This window comes from Gossypium raimondii, chromosome 13 (assembly GCF_025698545.1).
Source record: "Gossypium raimondii isolate GPD5lz chromosome 13, ASM2569854v1, whole genome shotgun sequence".
In the NCBI taxonomy this organism is placed as follows: Eukaryota; Viridiplantae; Streptophyta; class Magnoliopsida; order Malvales; family Malvaceae; genus Gossypium; species Gossypium raimondii.
The window spans coordinates 57,024,982-57,044,433 of record NC_068577.1 but is presented as its reverse complement, the minus strand read 5'-3'; the positions used below and the strand labels follow the sequence as shown (position 1 = coordinate 57,044,433).

At 31.2% G+C, this 19,452-nt stretch overlaps 1 protein-coding gene and 1 pseudogene across 1 annotated transcript; one reads left to right on the top strand and one right to left on the bottom strand.

The window, feature by feature from the left end:
* Positions 1–337: 337 nt before the first annotated feature.
* LOC105781731 (probable sucrose-phosphate synthase 1) lies at positions 338–11,696 on the bottom strand (annotated as a pseudogene).
* A 3,939-nt stretch (positions 11,697–15,635) lies between these two features.
* On the top strand, positions 15,636–19,261 carry LOC105783668 (protein ROLLING AND ERECT LEAF 2). Its single transcript, XM_012609250.2, has 5 exons — positions 15,636–15,776; positions 16,491–17,689; positions 17,773–17,984; positions 18,058–18,281; positions 18,352–19,261. The coding sequence occupies exons 2-5, from the start codon at positions 16,594–16,596 to the stop codon at positions 19,013–19,015; spliced, it is 2,196 nt and encodes a 731-aa protein (XP_012464704.1). The 5' UTR covers positions 15,636–15,776; positions 16,491–16,593; the 3' UTR covers positions 19,016–19,261.
* Positions 19,262–19,452: the final 191 nt, after the last annotated feature.

Sequence of the window (19,452 nt, the reverse complement as noted above, 5' to 3'; positions counted from 1 at the left end):
TGCATACATAGTACAAGACTAGTAATTGGATTGGGTTAGGGTTAAAACTTCAAATTTCAAAGAGTATAGGGACTAAAATTGACAAATTTGAAAAGTTCAAGGATTGAATTTATTTAAATTGAAGTACAAAGCCTAAATCCATAACTTTTACAAAGTATAAGGACTAATAACAGAATTTAACCAATAGAAAATATCTGCATAAACAACTTGTAAGCCAGTATTAGATTATTATGATAAGAACAAAGCCAAATACAGGCTTGAAGGTAATCCAATTCCACACATTTTTAATGATACAACAGCCAGCCATTTATAAGTTCAAGTTCAACAGCTGGTATTCAAAGGACATTTTTGAAGGAATGTACAAATATCAGGGATATATATTTACATTTTTTTTTGGTTCATGTTTCAGGGTAATAAAGAAAAAGCAAAAGCTATCAGCCTTGCAAAGTCCATACTTGAAGGTATGTTTTACGAGTCACCAACAGGCGCTGGAGAAAGGACAGTACGGTAGGTGACCGGAGTTTGCTGAGAATATTGAATGGAGGCCTGGCCTTAATGTTTCTTAGCTTTTGAGTAAATTCTCCAAGAATTCGCGAACGGTGCTCGTGCAATCTTGAGAGGTCTGAAGAATGTTGGGGCTGTACTCGACGGGCATGACATCAGAGAGCGGATAATTTCTGTTGGCGAGCAGTTGATTGCTTGTGTTGCAGCAAATTCCTTTCAATATTATGCTTTTATGCACCCCACCAAGCAAACCTTCATAATCTGTGTCCCCGGAATCTCCAACAAAAACCACAATTTTCGACAGGTCGGTGCCCCACCGAACGTATAAATACCTGAAATGTGTGTTTGGGGTGTCTTTGGATTGATACATAGCTAAATAGGATAAGTTTAAGAACAATTAAAAGAAAAAATCCCAATGAGCAAACATGAAAACAACTATTTAAAGCAACGGTGGCCTGAGGAAGATCGGAGAAGAGAAAGAAGTTCAAGCATTAACATTTCAAAGCATTGCATTGCTTTGTTGACTACACATTGAGGAAATATTGATCGAAACAAACTCAGACTCGGGTGTGACTGAGAGTGTCAGGAACAGATAAATGGCCTTCATGGGTGGTTGAATTTTTTCTATATATTTGGAGAGCCTTTGAGGATCATATCTGAATATGTTTCAGACACGTGTGTCGAACATGGATATTCAAGCAACCAGAAGGGATCCGTTGCTAGAGTTTCGGACTCTTAGTTCCAGTAACCAGGGATCAAACCCCAGCAGCATTAATTAAGCTATAATAAAAGAAACATAAAAACTCTACCTGAGGGCTTGAGAACGAGATGCCAAAACCGGAATAACATTTATCCTGGTTCCATTTCGACAATAAATAACATTACAATGGAGAGCTTGAATTCTCAGCAACTTTCGGAGCTCTTTAACAGGGGGAACCTGAGAAGAACATAAACATAAAATAGATGTTTCCCATGATATCATAAAGAAAACCATAAGCATACGTGAACATGCTAGACAAGTTAGAAATGTAAACTAGAATTCATCCTTAATGAAAGAAAACTTACCCTTCCTGCATTTTTCACTTCAAAAATGTAGCAGTAATTGGTCGAAAGGTGTTCGGCTACAGTGACAACATGCTCCTCATTCCCTGCTATCTTATTAGTAACAGATCCAGCCCAACGGACAAAAGTCTTTCTCAATCCTTCCCCACCCCAACGATACTCGATGTGCGAGTGGTAATAGAAGTCAATTACAAAGGGACCATCTTCAGGGTTAATAGTTGAATAGAAGAGATCACTACCGCTATTGCCAGATGAAAGCATCAAAATCATTAGCGTTCAAGCCTCCAGAGACTAGAAAAGACTGTATCTCAGATATTGTCATGTATGTTGACAATATAAAACCTATAGAGCCTTCAATCCTTTCTTTTTCGACAGCCTCAAAAACCTTTCTAATAACATCAAGAAGATCTGCATTGGAGTCGGAGTCCACAGCAATGACAAAGATATGTTTCCTCCTCCTTAATACCGGAAACTTACCTGTAAAGGAACCATGGTCAATTCTGTCTCCGGATCCAGCTTTCCTTTGATCTTTTAAAAACCTTTTGACCATGATAAAACGGCATTCTCCAACTTGCTCTTTCGGTCATTACCTTCGGAATCTAAAGCATTATCATTTCCACTAGCTCCACTCCCATCTCCACCCATTGAAAGCATTATCATCTCAATGAATCACTATCTGTTTCTGAACTTTCACCTCCATCATCACTCCTTTGCCACTGAGAATGCCTTGGTTTGCAACTGGCAATTCGAGATAAGTTTTACAGTGCTCTGGCCATGAAAACAGGTGAATGTTCTTCAAACCATTTTGACGGTATCTTGACCAAATGTGTTGGGGCTTGATATAATTTACTTGCTCACAAACGTGCAGTAAGGAAGCAATCTGCTCTACACAACTGATATGCTTACTCATTCAATATGAAAACAATACATTTATAGTCAAAATACATCACCAAATATTCAACTAATCCCACTAATTAATCAGCATTGGGACTATTAAAACATTGTTTGTACACATCAATAAGCTGACTTATCAGCTCAATCATCACCTAAACCCATCAAAACATCAACAACTAAGTTCATTTTCAACCAAACTAAATTACATTGCAACTAAAACAGAAAATATGTTGCTGCAACATGCACAATTGCTGCAGCATGCATACAAGCTGTATGCACTCAACAAATAACTTTAACAAAAACATAACAGCAACATGGTTGGTCATTTTCAACAAGATGCTTGTCTGCAACAAGCTTCAGAAGAGCATCAGCAATAGACTGCTGGTCATGAGGATCGACAACAAGACCATTGTCAAGCACCTGCAAAACATCTCATATTGATTGTCACCGCTGGGATTCAAACTTGGGATTCTCGCAAAAGCTTGTGATTCTCTGATGTTAAGTAGAAAACATAATAATTGATGAGTCATACCCGATGTATGTCAACAGGACCTCCGTTTTTGGTGGCAACAATAGGCAAACCATGAGCTACAACCTGCAACAAAAGAGCCAAAGTCATAAATGGTTCGGAAATAAGATGAAATAAACACTATTTAGTATTTATAACTTATATTGCAGAGCCAAAGTCATAAAGTGGGCCTGGCCAGAAAACAAAAAAACAAAGTACCAAAATCCACCTAAAAGCCCAACAAGGACAACAACCCAGCTCCGATAAAACCTACAGACTTATACGTCTACTCTAATACCACTACAGCAAAACAGCATCACTAGACAGGGTTCCCGAAACTTCTACCCATCCTTCGATTATGGTTTTTCTGTTACGCACACAAAATACGCACCGCAAATAAAACCCCCACCTCCTCTCCATTCTTGGTTATTATATATCAGATGCACTTGCTCATCTTCTATCCCACAAAAACCCCTAGTTTTTTTTGTATTCTTTCACCATGAATTTCATCATTCTAAGCTTCCCACTAAAACCTCCGAGAAGTTCTGTTTATTATGTTTCTAAACTATGCGGTTTAATTATATCCTCTCATTTTCCTTCAAATTATTACCCACCACCTGAATGTTTAAGTCCCGAAACTGATAAAAATGAATTAATCGTCATTGGAAAGATGGTAAGCTCCGGTTTGTTTCGTAGTCCTATTGCTCTTCCTCATAATGTGATTCGAGCATTTTGTAGAGCAGGAAAAGTTTATCTAGCCGTGAGATATTTAACACGGATGGAATTAGAAAATGATGTGAAGAACTACTCGAGATAGTCATTAAAATTTTTTTTAGAAGGTGAGAATGGTGAATACAGGAATGGCTCTCTATGCCAATCTCGTTAAAGTGAGGGCTCTACCCTACCTCTATTTACGACTACACGTTGGCCCGTTCAGATTTAGGTGCTCAGTAGAAAGATAACCTATCACCTAAAGTTTTCATGACCACTTAGATTAGGGTGGAGCCCTCTCTTTACGAGGTTGGCGCAGAGAGCCATTCTTGTATTCACCATTCTCTACTTCTAAAGAGATGTAATGACCATCGAGTAGGTCTCCACATCATTTTTTAATTCCATACGTGTTAGATACCTCACGGCCAGAGAAACTTTTTCTGCTCTACACAATGCTCGAATCACATTATGAGAAGCAGTAAGACTACGATTGATATAGGCGATGAGAACAGAAAAGACCATACAACAATGATTTTAATAACTCAATGGCTTAAATAAAATTTTTTTAATAATTAAATAATATTTTATAACTTTTTAAAGTTGAATAACCAACACGTAATTTTACTTATAGTTTAATGACTTTGAATGTAATTTAAATTATTTAAAATAAATAGTATCGTTAAATATAAAAATCATAAATCTAAAAGGTAAATAGTAAAATTTGAAAATCAATAAACGAGTGTAAAATGTTTAACGGATGATATAATTTTAAAAAGAAATAAATTTATCAAGTGATAAATATATCTTATTAAAAATATTAGATCACAATAAAACAATTATTTAAAAGTATATATTTATTAAAAATTATGTCAAATGATAAAGTTGAAGATTTAAATTTTATTTTTGTAGATTTTTTTGAGTTTAGATAAAAAATATAAGAAGATAAAAACATATTTATATAATATAATTTATTTTGTGAAAATTATTATTTTAATTTTTTTAAATTGAATGATACTATAGATATATTATTGGTTTAATATATTATTCAAGACCGAGTTTGACACATTTTTTAATGTGGTACCTATATTATTTTCTTGATTCAATTTAATAAATGAATTTATAAAAATTATATATTTTAGTAGTCTAATATAATGATTTTAACTTTTTAGAAAGATATTGTGCTAAATATGAATAAAGATAAGATATGATACAAAATTTTTGTTTTTTTAACAATAAATCGATTATATTTTAATTTCTAATAAAAGTACATCCTATATTTTTATAATTATACTCACGGCATCAACTCAATTAAACCACAAATATCACCACATATATATATATATATACACACAATATTTCGAGACTTGTGATAAATATTAAATACAAGTACGAGTTTGATACAATGATACTCACTCTTTTCAAAACAAATCTTTTTCATATATTCAAAGATGCAAATATTTTGAAAAAATAATACGAGTTAAAAATAACACAGAGTATATATAAGAGTAGCAACTTAATTGAGTTGAGTGAAGAGGCAGCAAGTCATCCTTGGCTCAAACCCACTCTCTGTATCTTCATGCAAGACACTTCCACGACCAAAAATGACATATATATATATATATATGATCATGTGTTGTGCTGCGGCACTTTCTTCTAAATATTTATAGGTAGAGGTGAGAATGGAGGTTGACTTTTTTTGAAATGGAGGAATGACATAACACCACGTTTTTTTTTTTTATATTGAGAATAATTAATACATAACCAATGGAATATATATAGTACAAAATACAATCTTCATTTTTTCCCCCTTTTTTTTGTTCTCAATTTGACCCTTGTGGAAATTCAAACAACACCAATCCACTCCTTCCAATACAATTGGATCGAGAACTGGTTAAGGTATCTATTCGAAGAAGGGGATTGAACCAGTATAGACCGATTGAATTGAGCAGTTGAATCAGATTTTTAATATTTTTTATGAATTTTTTAATAATTTATTTGATCGAATTGAATAGACCGATCGAACCAATCAAATCGGTTAAACTGATGAACCGATAATTTGACCAATTCAATCATCGGTTCAATTCTAAAAACCTTGGTCCTACATGACATCCATGGACTATAAAGGAAAGGTGATTGGGCATTGTGGGAATATAATTTTTTGAGAGGATATGGAGATGAATAGTTACATGTACTGGTCTTCCATATATTGAGATATGTTGTTCAAGATCAAAAGGAATTAAAAGAGCAAAAAAAAAAAGACAAGCATGGGTCAAAACCCTATTTTCTTTTTGGGCTGAATTATCTTCTTAGTTATCTCTTTAACACACTCTTAAACACTTACCTAATTTAAAAAAAAAAACCAACTTATCCACGTGATATTGTGCTTAGTGATTCTTCTTCCACCCCAATGGGCTTTTTTATTGAAGATATATATATATACTCTTGATCAATGTAGTTTGGTATCATTATCGGATATTGAGTAGTTAAGTTTGAATCTCACTTAGAGATGATAATAGAGTAGGGTGGGGGTGATTTTGTTAAATCTATCATCGTTCCTTAGCGGACATGTTTTACTCCACTACTAATTATGTTTCACTATTAATGTATAATCTTGATAATTATTACCACTTTCATGATTTTTTATAATACATTAGTACGTTTTACCATCTTAATAATTATATATATAAAGATAAAAAAAGGTAATTTTATATAGTGAAACGAGATGGGACAAACAATTATTATAATCGCTCTATACCCACTGTTCAAAAAAATATTCAACAAAAATTTTCACTCCATTCAAAATGAATCGGATCAAAATCAATCGAGCTATTTTGATTTTGTCATCCCTAAATTGTTTGTAGTCTAATTCATGTAGTTCCATGTTTTACCATTAGCTAGTACTTCCGCATGACTATGAGCCTTAGCCGAAAAAGGACTTAATTTTGGACATAAAATGGATCCTCAAGAGATTGTTAGATGGGCCTTGGACATGGTTCCTGTATAAAATTTAATTTCTTCATCAATAAGGTCCGTTATATTTCCATCAATATATTTATTTATAAAGTTTTAATTTAATACCGGTTAAGTATTAGCTTGATTTATATAGGTATTATCATCAATATAGGACGACATGGTTTTGAGTGCGCTGAAACGCATTATCCTCTTATTTAAGAGTTAGGATAGACTGTGAAAAATGATTTTTTTTCCTTTTTTTTGATAAAAATGTAAAATATTTGTAGAACCATGTTTATTTAGTATTATTTTTATTTTAATAATTTGTTTTTAAGTCTTTTTGTGTCATTTCTAAAATGGATTAATTGCACTCAATGTCACTAAATTATTAGTAAGTTTACATTTTAGTCACTCAACTTCAAAAAGTTACAAAATAGCCACTGAATTATTCGAAAGTTTTCATCTAAGTCATTGGACTATTAAAATTGTTGATGTATGACATTTGCTCACACCGCCTACACTAATAAAAAGTTATCCTTCCCCTTCTCTTTTATAGTCCAATTTTTTTCATGAAACAACTTTGAATGTCACGAATCTACGAATTAAAGTTTAAACAACTTTTTCCTCTAATCTCCAATAATAGTTGTCAAATCGATTGGTACAGATCCATCGTACTGGTTGTCGAATAATTACTTGGAGCTAGGTAGTTGTATTTAAAAAAAAAAGCTTAACAGCCTAACAACTTAAATAAAAACATTCTTATTGTTCAATTACTTAAATGAAAACTTTTGAATAATTAAATGATCATTTTATAACATTTTAAAGTTGAGTGATCAAAATATAAACTTAATTTAAAGAAACAAATTTAAACACAATTTAATTTTTATTTTATTTTATTTTATTTTTAAAAATGAAAAAGAAGATAATAGAGTCCAATGGCATTGTTGATAATAGATGGTAAAGTAGTGGGCAATTGTTGAGAAAACCATAACCGAGGCATCCATTCATTCTATTCCAATTCCCCAGTGGGACCCACACTTGCTGCTATCTTTTTCTACTTTAGAGCCGAAAGTCTTTCTTTTTCGCTTTTCCCCAAAAACCAAAATTCTCTACACCCGGGGGCCCGGCCCGGTAACAAAACATTTTCAAACTCGAAAAAGAATTTAAAAATCATTAAAATAAAAATATTTTATATTTTTTTATTAAATTTAAATTTTAAAAATATTTTTTATTGTTTAAATTGAACACAGGTCGAGTCAAGACATTAAAATCTGTTCAAACTTAACAAACTATCCAACTCATGAACAAATTTAATTTTAATTATTTACGAATTTCTAATTGGATTCAATTCCTACTTAGTATTTGCGTATTATGAATAAAAATATATTTTTGAATTTGAAAAGATAGTCAAATAATTAGGGCATAATTCTATATTTGATTAGTCTATCGATTTTAATTAAATAAATTATTAAAAATATTAAAATAATATAAAATTTTATTTAATTAACTTAACTATCGGTACAATTAATTTACTGAATTAATTAACTTTTATCCTCTTTGGATCAATCGATTTAATCGATCAAATTTATCTGATATCAACAACCTTTAAAAAAGAGTAGAATCTTTTTTTTTTTTTTTTGTGAACTACTTTTTGGTAGTAAAGGATAAATCAGGAAAAGGTTCCTTCTTATTCTTACATGAAAGAACAAAGTTCTTCTTAACTTTGGTTTTTGTTGGTATTGATTAAAATAAAAGACAAATATTAGTGTTATCTAATCATAATCAAGTTGAGAACTGATTATGGTATCGGTTTTGGGAGAAGGGACGAAGGTAAGGGCTAGAAATAAATAAAAAATTTATCTATCTAGCCCCTTGTTTTTTCCCCTATTGGAGACTGACAAAAAAAAAAGTTGACCCCTGAATCGGTATAAATCGATTAAACCAAGCTAAAAATTGGTTGAACTGAATTTTATTTATTTTTTAATAATTTACTTAACTAGACAGATCGATCGGATTAAAAGTTGGTGGTCTGATCAGTTTCAGCACTAACCGACTCAAAAAACATTGATTTTGATTGTCACTAAACTAACTATAATTACGACAAAGGCAAGCGCACCTATCGAACAATAGTATAGCTATAGTGAGAAGGGAATATCGTATCCACAAAGACTAAAAGTACTAGTAATTACTGTTTTTTCTATTATTTAGCTGATAAATTGAAGGAATTGTTTTAATCTAAATTTACTAATCTAAATTAACTAAGAACGCAATAGAGAGTGAATTGGGAAAAATAAACGAAGATAACCAATGAGATAGACAATAGCCAGGAAAGAATCCACCTAGACTTCACTTATTAATCTGAATCTGAATTAAACGATTTATTAACTTGCGTCTTGATTTGTAGAAATCCCTAAATTATGTTAATATCTCTTTTGAGAGTAAGAACAACTGACTTTAGTTTGATTAATTGAAATCTCTTTCTAATTAAAACTCCTATTGTCGCATTAACTCGATCTATGGACTCCCCTATTAGATTTGACTCTAATCCGATAGATTTATGTCATATTATTTCTAGGATTGCATGCAACTCCACTCAATTATGCTAGATCTATTCTTAAACAGAGACTTTTACTCCACTGAAATAAGCACATTAAACATGAATTAATATCCTTAGATTATTAAAACATGAAATAAGCATACATAATTGAGAACAAAAATCAAGTATTTTTCATGTAAATCAAAAATCAAATAATAAGATTCATCATAGGTTTCATCTTCCTTAGGTATCTAGGGAGTTTAGTTCATAATTCTAAATAGAAACATCTTAGTGTTAAGATAACAACAAAACATAAAGAAACTCAAATAAGCTTCTAAAGAAATTAAATGGAGATTTTCAATCTTGAATGAGATCCACTTTCGAGATGATTTTGATGGCGTTCTTCGAGTCTTTTCTTCAATCTTCTCTGTCTGCCCGCTTAGGTCCTCTTCTAATATGTATTTATAAACTTTAGAATGCTCAAAAACCCTAAAAATTGGATTTTTTTTGCATAAAAGAGAAGCAATGAGCGAAATCGACACGGGCTGACACATGGGCGTGTTGCCAGCTTGTGTGGCTCACACAGGCGTGTGCCCAGCCCGTGTGGAAATGCCCAGGCCGTGTGGATCCTGAAAACAACTCCTTTTGTCCGATTTTGACCGTTTTTTGCTCTTTTCACTTCCCTATGATCACCTAAGTATAGAAACATGAATTTAAAGGATTAGGAGCATCAAATTCACTAATTTACATAATAAATCATCCAAAAACGCGTCAAGAATGAGATTAAAAACATGTTACTTTTATGGTTTATCAAATTTTTATATGCACAAAAAAGAGAGATTGTTTGTGTGTTAGATGGTTAAATTGGACCAATTATATTTGTTGAATCAAGTTGGGTTTTTAAACAAAGTAAACAATTTTCTTATTTATTTAAAGGTTATCGAACTCCTTATCATAATTAATTTAACAAAATAAGAGGATAATACATATTTAAGCGCATTCAAATCCACATATTAATTATTACAACAACATGTGCGCCAATCAAACTAAGACTATTTACTATTTTTATTTTTATTTGAAAAATTAAGGAAAAAAATTTCCATGAGTAAACAAATAAATACAAATTTGTTAGTATTCCATCAATCATGCATGTGATTACAACCACCTTTTTTCTTCTTCTATTTTGCTGACTTTTAAGATGCAAGGGGCATGATTTTCATTAAAATTGCATTTTAAAGACACACAAATCTCATTACAATATTTAAATTATTGGTATCAGTATTGTTGTCAATTCAGTAGGATGTGGGTTTGAATGCGTTAAAGCGCATTATCCTCCTATTTAAGGGTTGGAGAGGGACTATGTGTAGTTTTAAATATTATATAAAAAAACAGATATGATAAGAACCTATAACGAGATTAATGTTCAAACAATTTAAGAAATAAGCTTACGTGATATAGTTATTTGATTAACGAGTGAATACCCTATATGGTAAGGGGTTCATAAAATAATTTCTCCTATTTTTGATATGTTCATAATTAATATATTTTAAAAGTATTAAATTGATAATTTTTTTAAAGCAAATTGATGAATCTCTTAATTTAGTATTAAAATAAAAAGTCAAATTTTCATTTATTTATGTTTATTTAGTAAATTTAGTAAATTTTTTATTTAATAAACTATTCTCATCAAATTCACATAAACATAAAATGCGAATTAGTTTATACTTTTTAAATAGCTTTACTTTAGGTAAAATATATTTACTTTAATAATAAAATAAAGGGCTTTTATGAGTAAAAATCATAGATTAAGAGCTTATTTAACTACAAAAATAGGTTAAGGGCTTGTTTATTAAATAAAAAAGTGAGTTGAAGGGGAATAAAAAGAAAATAATAAATAAGGAGGGCTTAGAAGGCAATTAGCCAAGTTTCAACTTTATTGCCGCCACATCCACAGGCGGCACCAATTCACTTTCAAAATTTAAAATGGTAAATTTTTATATCAGGTCCTTAAAACTTTAGATCATTACATTTTAGTCATGTGCCGCCTATGGGAAAGTCACCTTTGGTGCCGCCTATGGGATACCCTCCTCCAGGATGTTTTTTTTTGTATTATTTTCGTAAATAAAAAAATATAATATTTTGGTAATTTTTTATTTTTTTAATAATATTTTAGTAAAAATCTCGTCTTTTGATGCATAAGATTGTATAATTTCTCGATGTTTTTTATTGTTTAGAATTCTAACACATCATATCCCTAAAATCCTGGATAGAAAGCATAAAGCTAAACAATGAGATGGAGATAGGATACAAGCATAAATAATAAAAACATTGACTTAATTAGTTGTCTTTCAAATTTAAAATTATCATTAAAAAAAAATACAGTTGGAAGTTCTCCCAATATGTTTCAGGATTACTAACCAGAAATTTCTTAATTGTAGCAGAAAAACTCTGCAAAGCCTCGTCCACAAGGGATGATAGCTTTTGAGCAACTTCTTTTGACTCTTGGGCTTCATAAATAAGATTCCACATGGTTTTGGTTTCTTCGTTTGAGGTACGGAGAGAAAGGAAAAAAAAAAAGTGTCACGTATCATCATTTAATTGGCTAATGTGTCACATCAATAATCCATTAGTGGAATAACGGAGTTTTTAACGATAATGATCAATTCGAACAATACTTTAATTAGAGTGACTAAATTGACAAAAAATTACAGTGACCAAAATAGAAATGATGCTATAAAGTGACCTGCGGTGTAGTTTACCCTATATCTAATCATATATATAATATAAAAAGAAGCTACGGAAGCATATATGAAAACATTGAGTTTTAGGATAATTCTTTGAGTTCCAAATATTTCCTTTTTTTTAATTATATTTAAAGTGGGTCCTATTTTTAAATTAAGTTTTAAATATGAGTGAATGGGTCCTATTTTTAATATATATACACAAAATATAAAAGAAAGAATGAAATTACACGTGGAAACGTTAAGTTTCGAGTAATCAAGTTAGTTCTTTGAATTACAAAACACTTCTTTTTTAGCTATATTTAAAGTGGATCCCATTTTTGAATTAATTTTAATAATAAATTATATTAATTAATAAATGTAATAAAATAAATATGATTTTTTGGTATTATTCATGTTTGTTTTACGATCTAGAGTTTATAATTGCCTCTTTTAATAATGTCATCTTCAAAATTTGAACCCACGTCTCTTTGGGATTGCAATGTACGTTACCATTGGCATTTTCTAAAACAAACAAATATATTATTTTATCTCATTTTAGTTAAGAAATTGATAAAAACAAAATTGTTGCATCTCTATTTCATTTTTGCTAATTTACAATATCAAAATGATAAAATATTATATTATATTATTATCTCAGGGAAATAAAAGTATTTTAAAAATTATTTAATTGAAATTGAGTTAAGTCAAGAAAAAAATAATTAATACGTATTTAATAGGCCTTTTAATTTTTACGTAAATCAATAAAATTTAATTATTCAATATACATTCACTTTTAATTTATTTTCATTTTATTTTAATTTAATTTATGGATTTATGGAATACAAATAATATTACTTTTGTTTATTTAGGTTATAAAGTTTTATCCATTTCATATTGCAATAATATTTTTGAATTTTTTATCAACATACTAATTCATATTTTATTTTTAAATTATTTTAATATTATATATTCAAACTAATGAAAGGAATAATTTATGTTTTTGTATCTTTTTATTATAAAAATTTAAGTAAATCACTTTAATTTAAAAAATATTTTAATATATTTTAATTAATTCATATGATTAGCTCGTGCATTACATGGGTAAAACAAAATTACAATAATAAGGTAAAGCCTAAACAACAAACATAACTAGTGCAATTCAAACCCAAGCTACACCTAAGGTAATGAACACCCTTAACCATCAAACTATCACACGAGGTTATCTATATATCTATATACCTATATAGAAAAGGAAGGTCAAAAGACCTTCCTTGATTAACACGTGGTACATAAACAATTTTTTTTCTTTTTTGCATTATTAAGAAGAGGTTAAATATCAGCTTTGGTCTTTCTAATATGCTTAAATTTAAGATTTAATCTATATACTTTAATTTCTAACATAATTTGATCTTATATTTTTATAATGTTATTAATTAGTCTAAATAGTTAATAATAGTAAGTTTTTTGATTAAAACATTAGGTGGTTATATATAATTTGAATACCCCAAGAGTCTTAGAGATCGACATGTGACTTCACATTCCTTTTAGGTTTGTCGTTTTTTGACATTATAAGACAATGGTTAAATTTCAATTTTGACCCTTAAGAAACTTTAGATTTAATTTATATACTTTAATTTACGATATATTCGGTCATTCACTTTTATAGTGTCATTAATTAGTCTAAATAGTTAATATTGTTAACTATTTCAATTAAAATGATGGTATCAAATATTTACAAGAAAACTATTCCAACAAAAAAATTATCATGATGATTTTGAATGAGTATTTTAGGGAAAATCTTAATCAATATTTTCACGTTATTTTTATTGTTATATGACTATCAAGTAAATATTCTTTAAATTTCAAAATATCGCACCAAAAAATTTAAGAATAATTTTAATAGTGGTGATAATCTGGACCTGAATTTTTAAATTTAAAAGTAAAGGATTATATTCTTAAAAATAAAAAGTAGAGGGACTAAATTTTAATTGTAAAAAGTGTATTCTAACATTTGAATTTTTACATTATAATTTGACACAAATCGATAATAAACCTAGCGGGAAGCGTAAGTGATGTCGAAATCAATAAGATCTTTATCTCTATATTTAATTTTTGACATAATTTATTAATTTTCAATAGTTATTTATATAAAGCCAACAACCTCTTGCCATGTGGCAAGAACATTGCGGTAATTATATATATAATTTATCACAGTAATTCTACACTGATAAATATATTTTATTACTTAATTTATTATTTTATTTTAAAATTATATTATAAAGTGATTGATGTACTTATATTATGAAGTGATTAATTCGCGTACAAAACCGCGTGTCATGTTTTAATTTTATTACATTATATTTTTAATTTCAAATTATTTCATATTTTGCTAATTTATCTTAATTTAAATCTAAATTTATTTTCATAAAATATTAAAGATATAAAATAATGTTTTAATTGAATTTTTTAAAGGCATTTAAATTGAAGATTATTCAGTATAATTAAAACTTTTATTTTCAATTAATTATTTAAACTCCCAACGTAGTGAGTATACAATCTAGTAATAATTAAATACAACTAGATTTTGTTCGTTTGGGTCAGAAAGGTTTAATCATGCTCCAGTCCTTGTATTCTTTAGACTTTTGAAAATTAATCCATCTGCTTTTAATTTAATGAATTTAATCTGTTTGATTTAAAAATAAGAGTCCAATTAATAACTAAGGGCGAAGCCAAAATTTTTAGTTTGGGGAGTTGGGGATAAAATTAAAAACATGGGGGGAACTTAAATAAAATTTTTAATTTTTAAGAGGTGCCAAAATTGAGAATTTTTGTTTAACAAACGGGGTATAAGGGATTAAATTGAATTATTATGGTTTATGGGGATAAAAATGCAATCAAACTATTTAACAAAGCAAGGGCAACACTAGAGGGAGTCAAAGGACTAACCCCATAAAATGGAAAAATTATGCTTTAGATCCTTTAAAATATAGAAAATTATAAATTAATACATGATAAAATATCATTTTGCTCTCTTAAATGATAAAGCTATGATTTAACCCTTTTGAAATTGATAAAGTTACAAGCTTACAAATGAAACAAATTGCATTTTGACTTTAATAAAAAATTATAATTCAATATTTGGTCAAATAAGCTGTTTTTTTCAAGATTTAGGGAAATAAGCCGATATTGGAGAGAGTGTGTGAAAACGCGTTTAGCTGGAAGAGTTTTCTACTGATATGTTAGGGAAAGCGCGCCTAGCTGGACGCGTTTTCTTTGGAATTTTTAAAAAACACTTCTAGCTGGGCACAATTTGTCGACATGTAAGTAGAAAACTTGCCCAACTAGATACGCTTTCACACACATTCTCTAAAATTGATTTATTTCTTTAAATCTTCAAAAAAAACCTATTTGACCAATTAAAAAAATCGACATATATTACCTATCTAGCCATTATATCAGGCAAATAGAAAGGTCAAATCCCTAAAACTAAAAGTGGACTAAATTTCAAAATTCCATAAAGTATAGGGACCGACGACGGCAGAATTAAACCGATCAGAAAATAAAGCTACGTGGCACTATCGTAATAAAGCGAAACCATGAAGGGTAAACATTCTGACAAGTTGATATTCGTTGTCCTCCTTTATCTCACTTTATCAGTAACTTCTCCAACATGACACTTTCTATTTATTTTATTTTATTTTTAATTTTCATTTTCCAATTTTGTCCTTCACTTGACTTTTGTCTTTTTGACCGTTGCTTTAATCTTTTTTTTTTCCACAACGTCTCTCTCTCTCTCTTTGCCCTCTGATCAGGCCCCCAAAAAATCAAAACAAAACAGAGCAAAGCAAAAAAACTTCATCTTATTCCCGCCTACATTTCTTCCCAGGTACATTATCAATAATTTTTAATTTTTTTTTTCAAAATTATAATATGAACACTCTTCATTCAACAATGAAATGTTTAAAACCCATTTTTTTGTTTGTTTTTTGGTTTAGTTTTCATTCTTTTTGCTGCACTTTGTCCACACAGTATATGTTTTCTTTTTGCAAAAGAAAGTTTTGTTTTACTGTAGAATTTTTCTGTGGGTTTTTTTAATGATGAATTTTCAGTTTTCATTAGTTTTGGAATGATTTTTCTATTATTTTCACTTCATTTTACAAGGATTTTCTTTTTGGAGTTCCTTCTTCTTTAAGGAAAAAAAACTAATGTTTTTAATTTTTTTGGTTATTTTTTCCCTTTAATTACTTTTTCTTTTCTTTTTGTTCCAAACCTTTAATTATCTTTTTTTTTACATTTTCTCTATTTTATTGTATTTTTAAATATTACATTTTAGTATTGTTTTCATTTTCATTTGTTCAATATCCCTTTGTTCATGTATCATAATCTGTGTTAAACCATAAGTTCTTTACATGTATGTTTGTATGTATGTATGTATGTATGGTGCACGCAAGTTTGATATGTTCTAAGGCTTGAAGTTTAAGGAAAACACCATAGCTTTGTATACTTGTTTCCTTTGTATATTAGCAAAAGAATCCATTGATAATGCTTTCATTAAATGGGTTCAAGTTGTTGTTGAACTGATCTGTTTTTTTATGAACAGTTTGGGGATAATCCGTTGGAATCTGGTTGGAAATATTCGGGAACACGTTTTTAGCTTTGGGTTTCCGTTCACATTGTTGAACTGATACGTAAAAGAGCGGATCATGGGATGTTCTACATCGAAATTAGACGATGAAGAGGCGGTTCAGCTTTGTAAAGATAGGAAGAATTTCATTAAGCAAGCAGTAGAGCAAAGAACAAGATTTGCTACAGGGCATTTAGCTTATATTCAATCCTTAAAACGAGTTTCGGCAGCTCTTCGGGATTATGTCGAAGGAGATGAGTGTCATGAGTTCTTGTTAGATTCGTTTATAACCCCCCCTTTTACGCCTGTTAAGAAAGGGAGTCCCGGTTTCATATCGATTCAATCTAATCCTAAGTCCACATTGAAGGTGAGTTATTTGAGATCAGGTGGTAACCCTGCTGTTGCGGTTGAGGAGAGACCTCAATCGCCCGAAACTGTTCGGGTTCAAGCTTACTCTCCAGTGCATCATTATGGCATGGATGGTATTTTCGCAATGCAATCTTCTCCAATGAATAATTCCTCGTTTTTTACTTATTCTCCGAACAATAGGCCAAATATACATCCCCCTTCACCTCAATCGGCGCAATGGGACTTTTTTTGGAATCCGTTTTCGTCTTTAGATTACTACGGTTATCCCAACCGAAGTAGTCTCGATCAGGCAGTCATGGACGATGATGTTAGAGGACTAAGGCAGGTAAGGGAAGAAGAAGGAATTCCCGATTTAGAAGAAGATGAAACTGAACATGAAGAATCCGAAAGTAAGGTGAATTCGGTAGAAGAGAAGGCTAAAATACATACAAACTATAATAGAGAAGAAGTTACGGTTGAGGATGTTGATGAGGATGACGAGGATGAGGAGGAAATAGATATGGCCGAAACCGAGCACGATGTAAAAGATGTACAGCCACAACGGAAAGTGAGTGTAGAAGTAGTACGATCACAAACTGCTGGACAAGTAGAAGTTAGTAACAAAGAAACGGTAGTTGGAAGTAGCGAAGCTAAAGAAGAAACACCCGGTTTTACGGTTTATGTAAACCAAAGGCCAACGAGTATGGCGGAAGTTATCAATGATCTCGATGCTCAATTCATGGTAGCTTGTGATGCAGCGAGTGAAGTGTCGGGAATGTTAGAGGCTAGTAGAGCTCAGTACTCATCGACCTCGAATGAGCTTACAGGTCGAAACTCATACATGGCCAATAATAGGTATTTCTTGTCATTTAAATTTCAGCATACTGATCTTGAGCGTTCATTCTTGCAGGCATGAAAATGTTGAATCCGGTAGCTTTGTTGCGGTCTGCTTCATCACGGTCGTCCTCGTCGAGATTCTTAATGAATTCTTCGAGTTCCCGAGAGGCAGGTTATGAAAGCAGCAGCTCCGTATCTGAAGAATCCTGCATGTTCCATGGTAGTCACCAATCGACATTGGATCGATTGTATGCCTGGGAGAAGAAACTTTACGAGGAAGTCAAGGTATATCTACTGCTCGAATATATATACATATATATTCACCTCGTGCTGACATTGTTCTTACATTTCCGAACAGTCCGGAGAAAAGACTCGAATTGCTTACGAGAAGAAAAGTAGGCAGCTGAGGAACCAAGATGTAAAGGGTGATGACCCGTCCGTAGTAGATAAAACGAGAGCAGCAATTAGGGATCTGCACACACAGATGAAGGTTTCAATACATTCAGTTGAAGCTATTTCGAAGAGAATTGAAACTCTAAGGGACGAGGAGTTGCAACCGCAACTTCTGGAATTGGTGCACGGGTATGCCGGTTCTTGACATATAATGTATCCTATTGTTTCAAACTAAAAACTTCAATTTGTAAACAAACAGGTTAGCTAGGATGTGGAAAGTGATGGTGGAGTGTCACCAGGCTCAAAAACGGACCTTAGATGAAGCTAAGCTTTTACTAGCCGGAGCACCTTCGAAGCTGGAAGCAAAACGACAGTCTTCTATCTCAGCTGCTGCAAATCTCGAAGCCGAGTTAAGGAATTGGAGAGCTTGTTTCGAGTCTTGGATCGTTTCTCAACGGTCCTATTTACGTGCTTTAAGTGGTTGGCTCCTCCGTTGTTTGAGGTCAGACCCTGATACATCCAAGTTACCGTTTTCCCCTCGCCGGTCCAGTGGGACACTCGTAATATTCGGACTTTGCATCCAATGGTCAAGGTTCCTTGATGCAACTCGTGAGACACCAGTCCTCGACGGGATAGATTTTTTTGCAGCGGGAATGGGGTCACTCTATTCACAACAGCTAAGAGAGGAGTCTCGAGTCGGGTCTAAGAGGTTTGCATCAGGGGAAAATATGGAGTTGGTAAATATTGATGAAGTCGGAGATGTTATGACGACGGAGAAATTAAGCGATGTTGCTGTAAGGGTACTTTGTGCCGGAATGTCTGTTGCGATGAGTTCACTAAGCGAGTTTGCGATCAGTTCAGCTGATGGCTATGCTGAACTTGTATCTAAGTTGCCACAAACTTCAAATGGTTCCAGGATGTGATTGAATTTTGTGCTACGAGAATGAATGTAAGTAGAAATGTTGTGTAACCCCTATCACAAGGTAGCCGGGACCGAACTCGATCTCAGCCAACATGAACAAGCAAAAGAGAATTCTTCAAAGCCTTGCAAGGGATAGGGGGGAATATGCAATAGTCAAAAGATTTTTAAGGAGTTTTTTTTATAACTTAATGTAAATGCAGTTAGTATGGTTAACAAATATATACACATTGCAATGATTTTTGTGCAATTTAGTCCCATTGTTATGAAAGTTTAGTAATCTTATATAAAGGCTTAATATATAATTTGGTACTCGAGTTTGACATTTTTTTATAATGTGATATTTGTATTTAACAAAAGTTATGCATTTTAATACTTAAAGGTTACAACTAACAATACTAATTTTTTAGTGTTTAATTCGAATTTTAGAATTAATTTTAT

Bases quoted from the DNA above. Each gene is read 5' to 3' on its own strand.
- LOC105783668 (XM_012609250.2), top strand. From the start codon at position 16,594: ATGGGATGTTCTACATCGAAATTAGACGATGAAGAGGCGGTTCAGCTT. The intron at 17,690-17,772 runs GTCGAAACTCAT...TCATTCTTGCAG, and splicing joins GACCTCGAATGAGCTTACAG to GCATGAAAATGTTGAATCCG. The intron at 17,985-18,057 runs GTATATCTACTG...ATTTCCGAACAG, and splicing joins AACTTTACGAGGAAGTCAAG to TCCGGAGAAAAGACTCGAAT.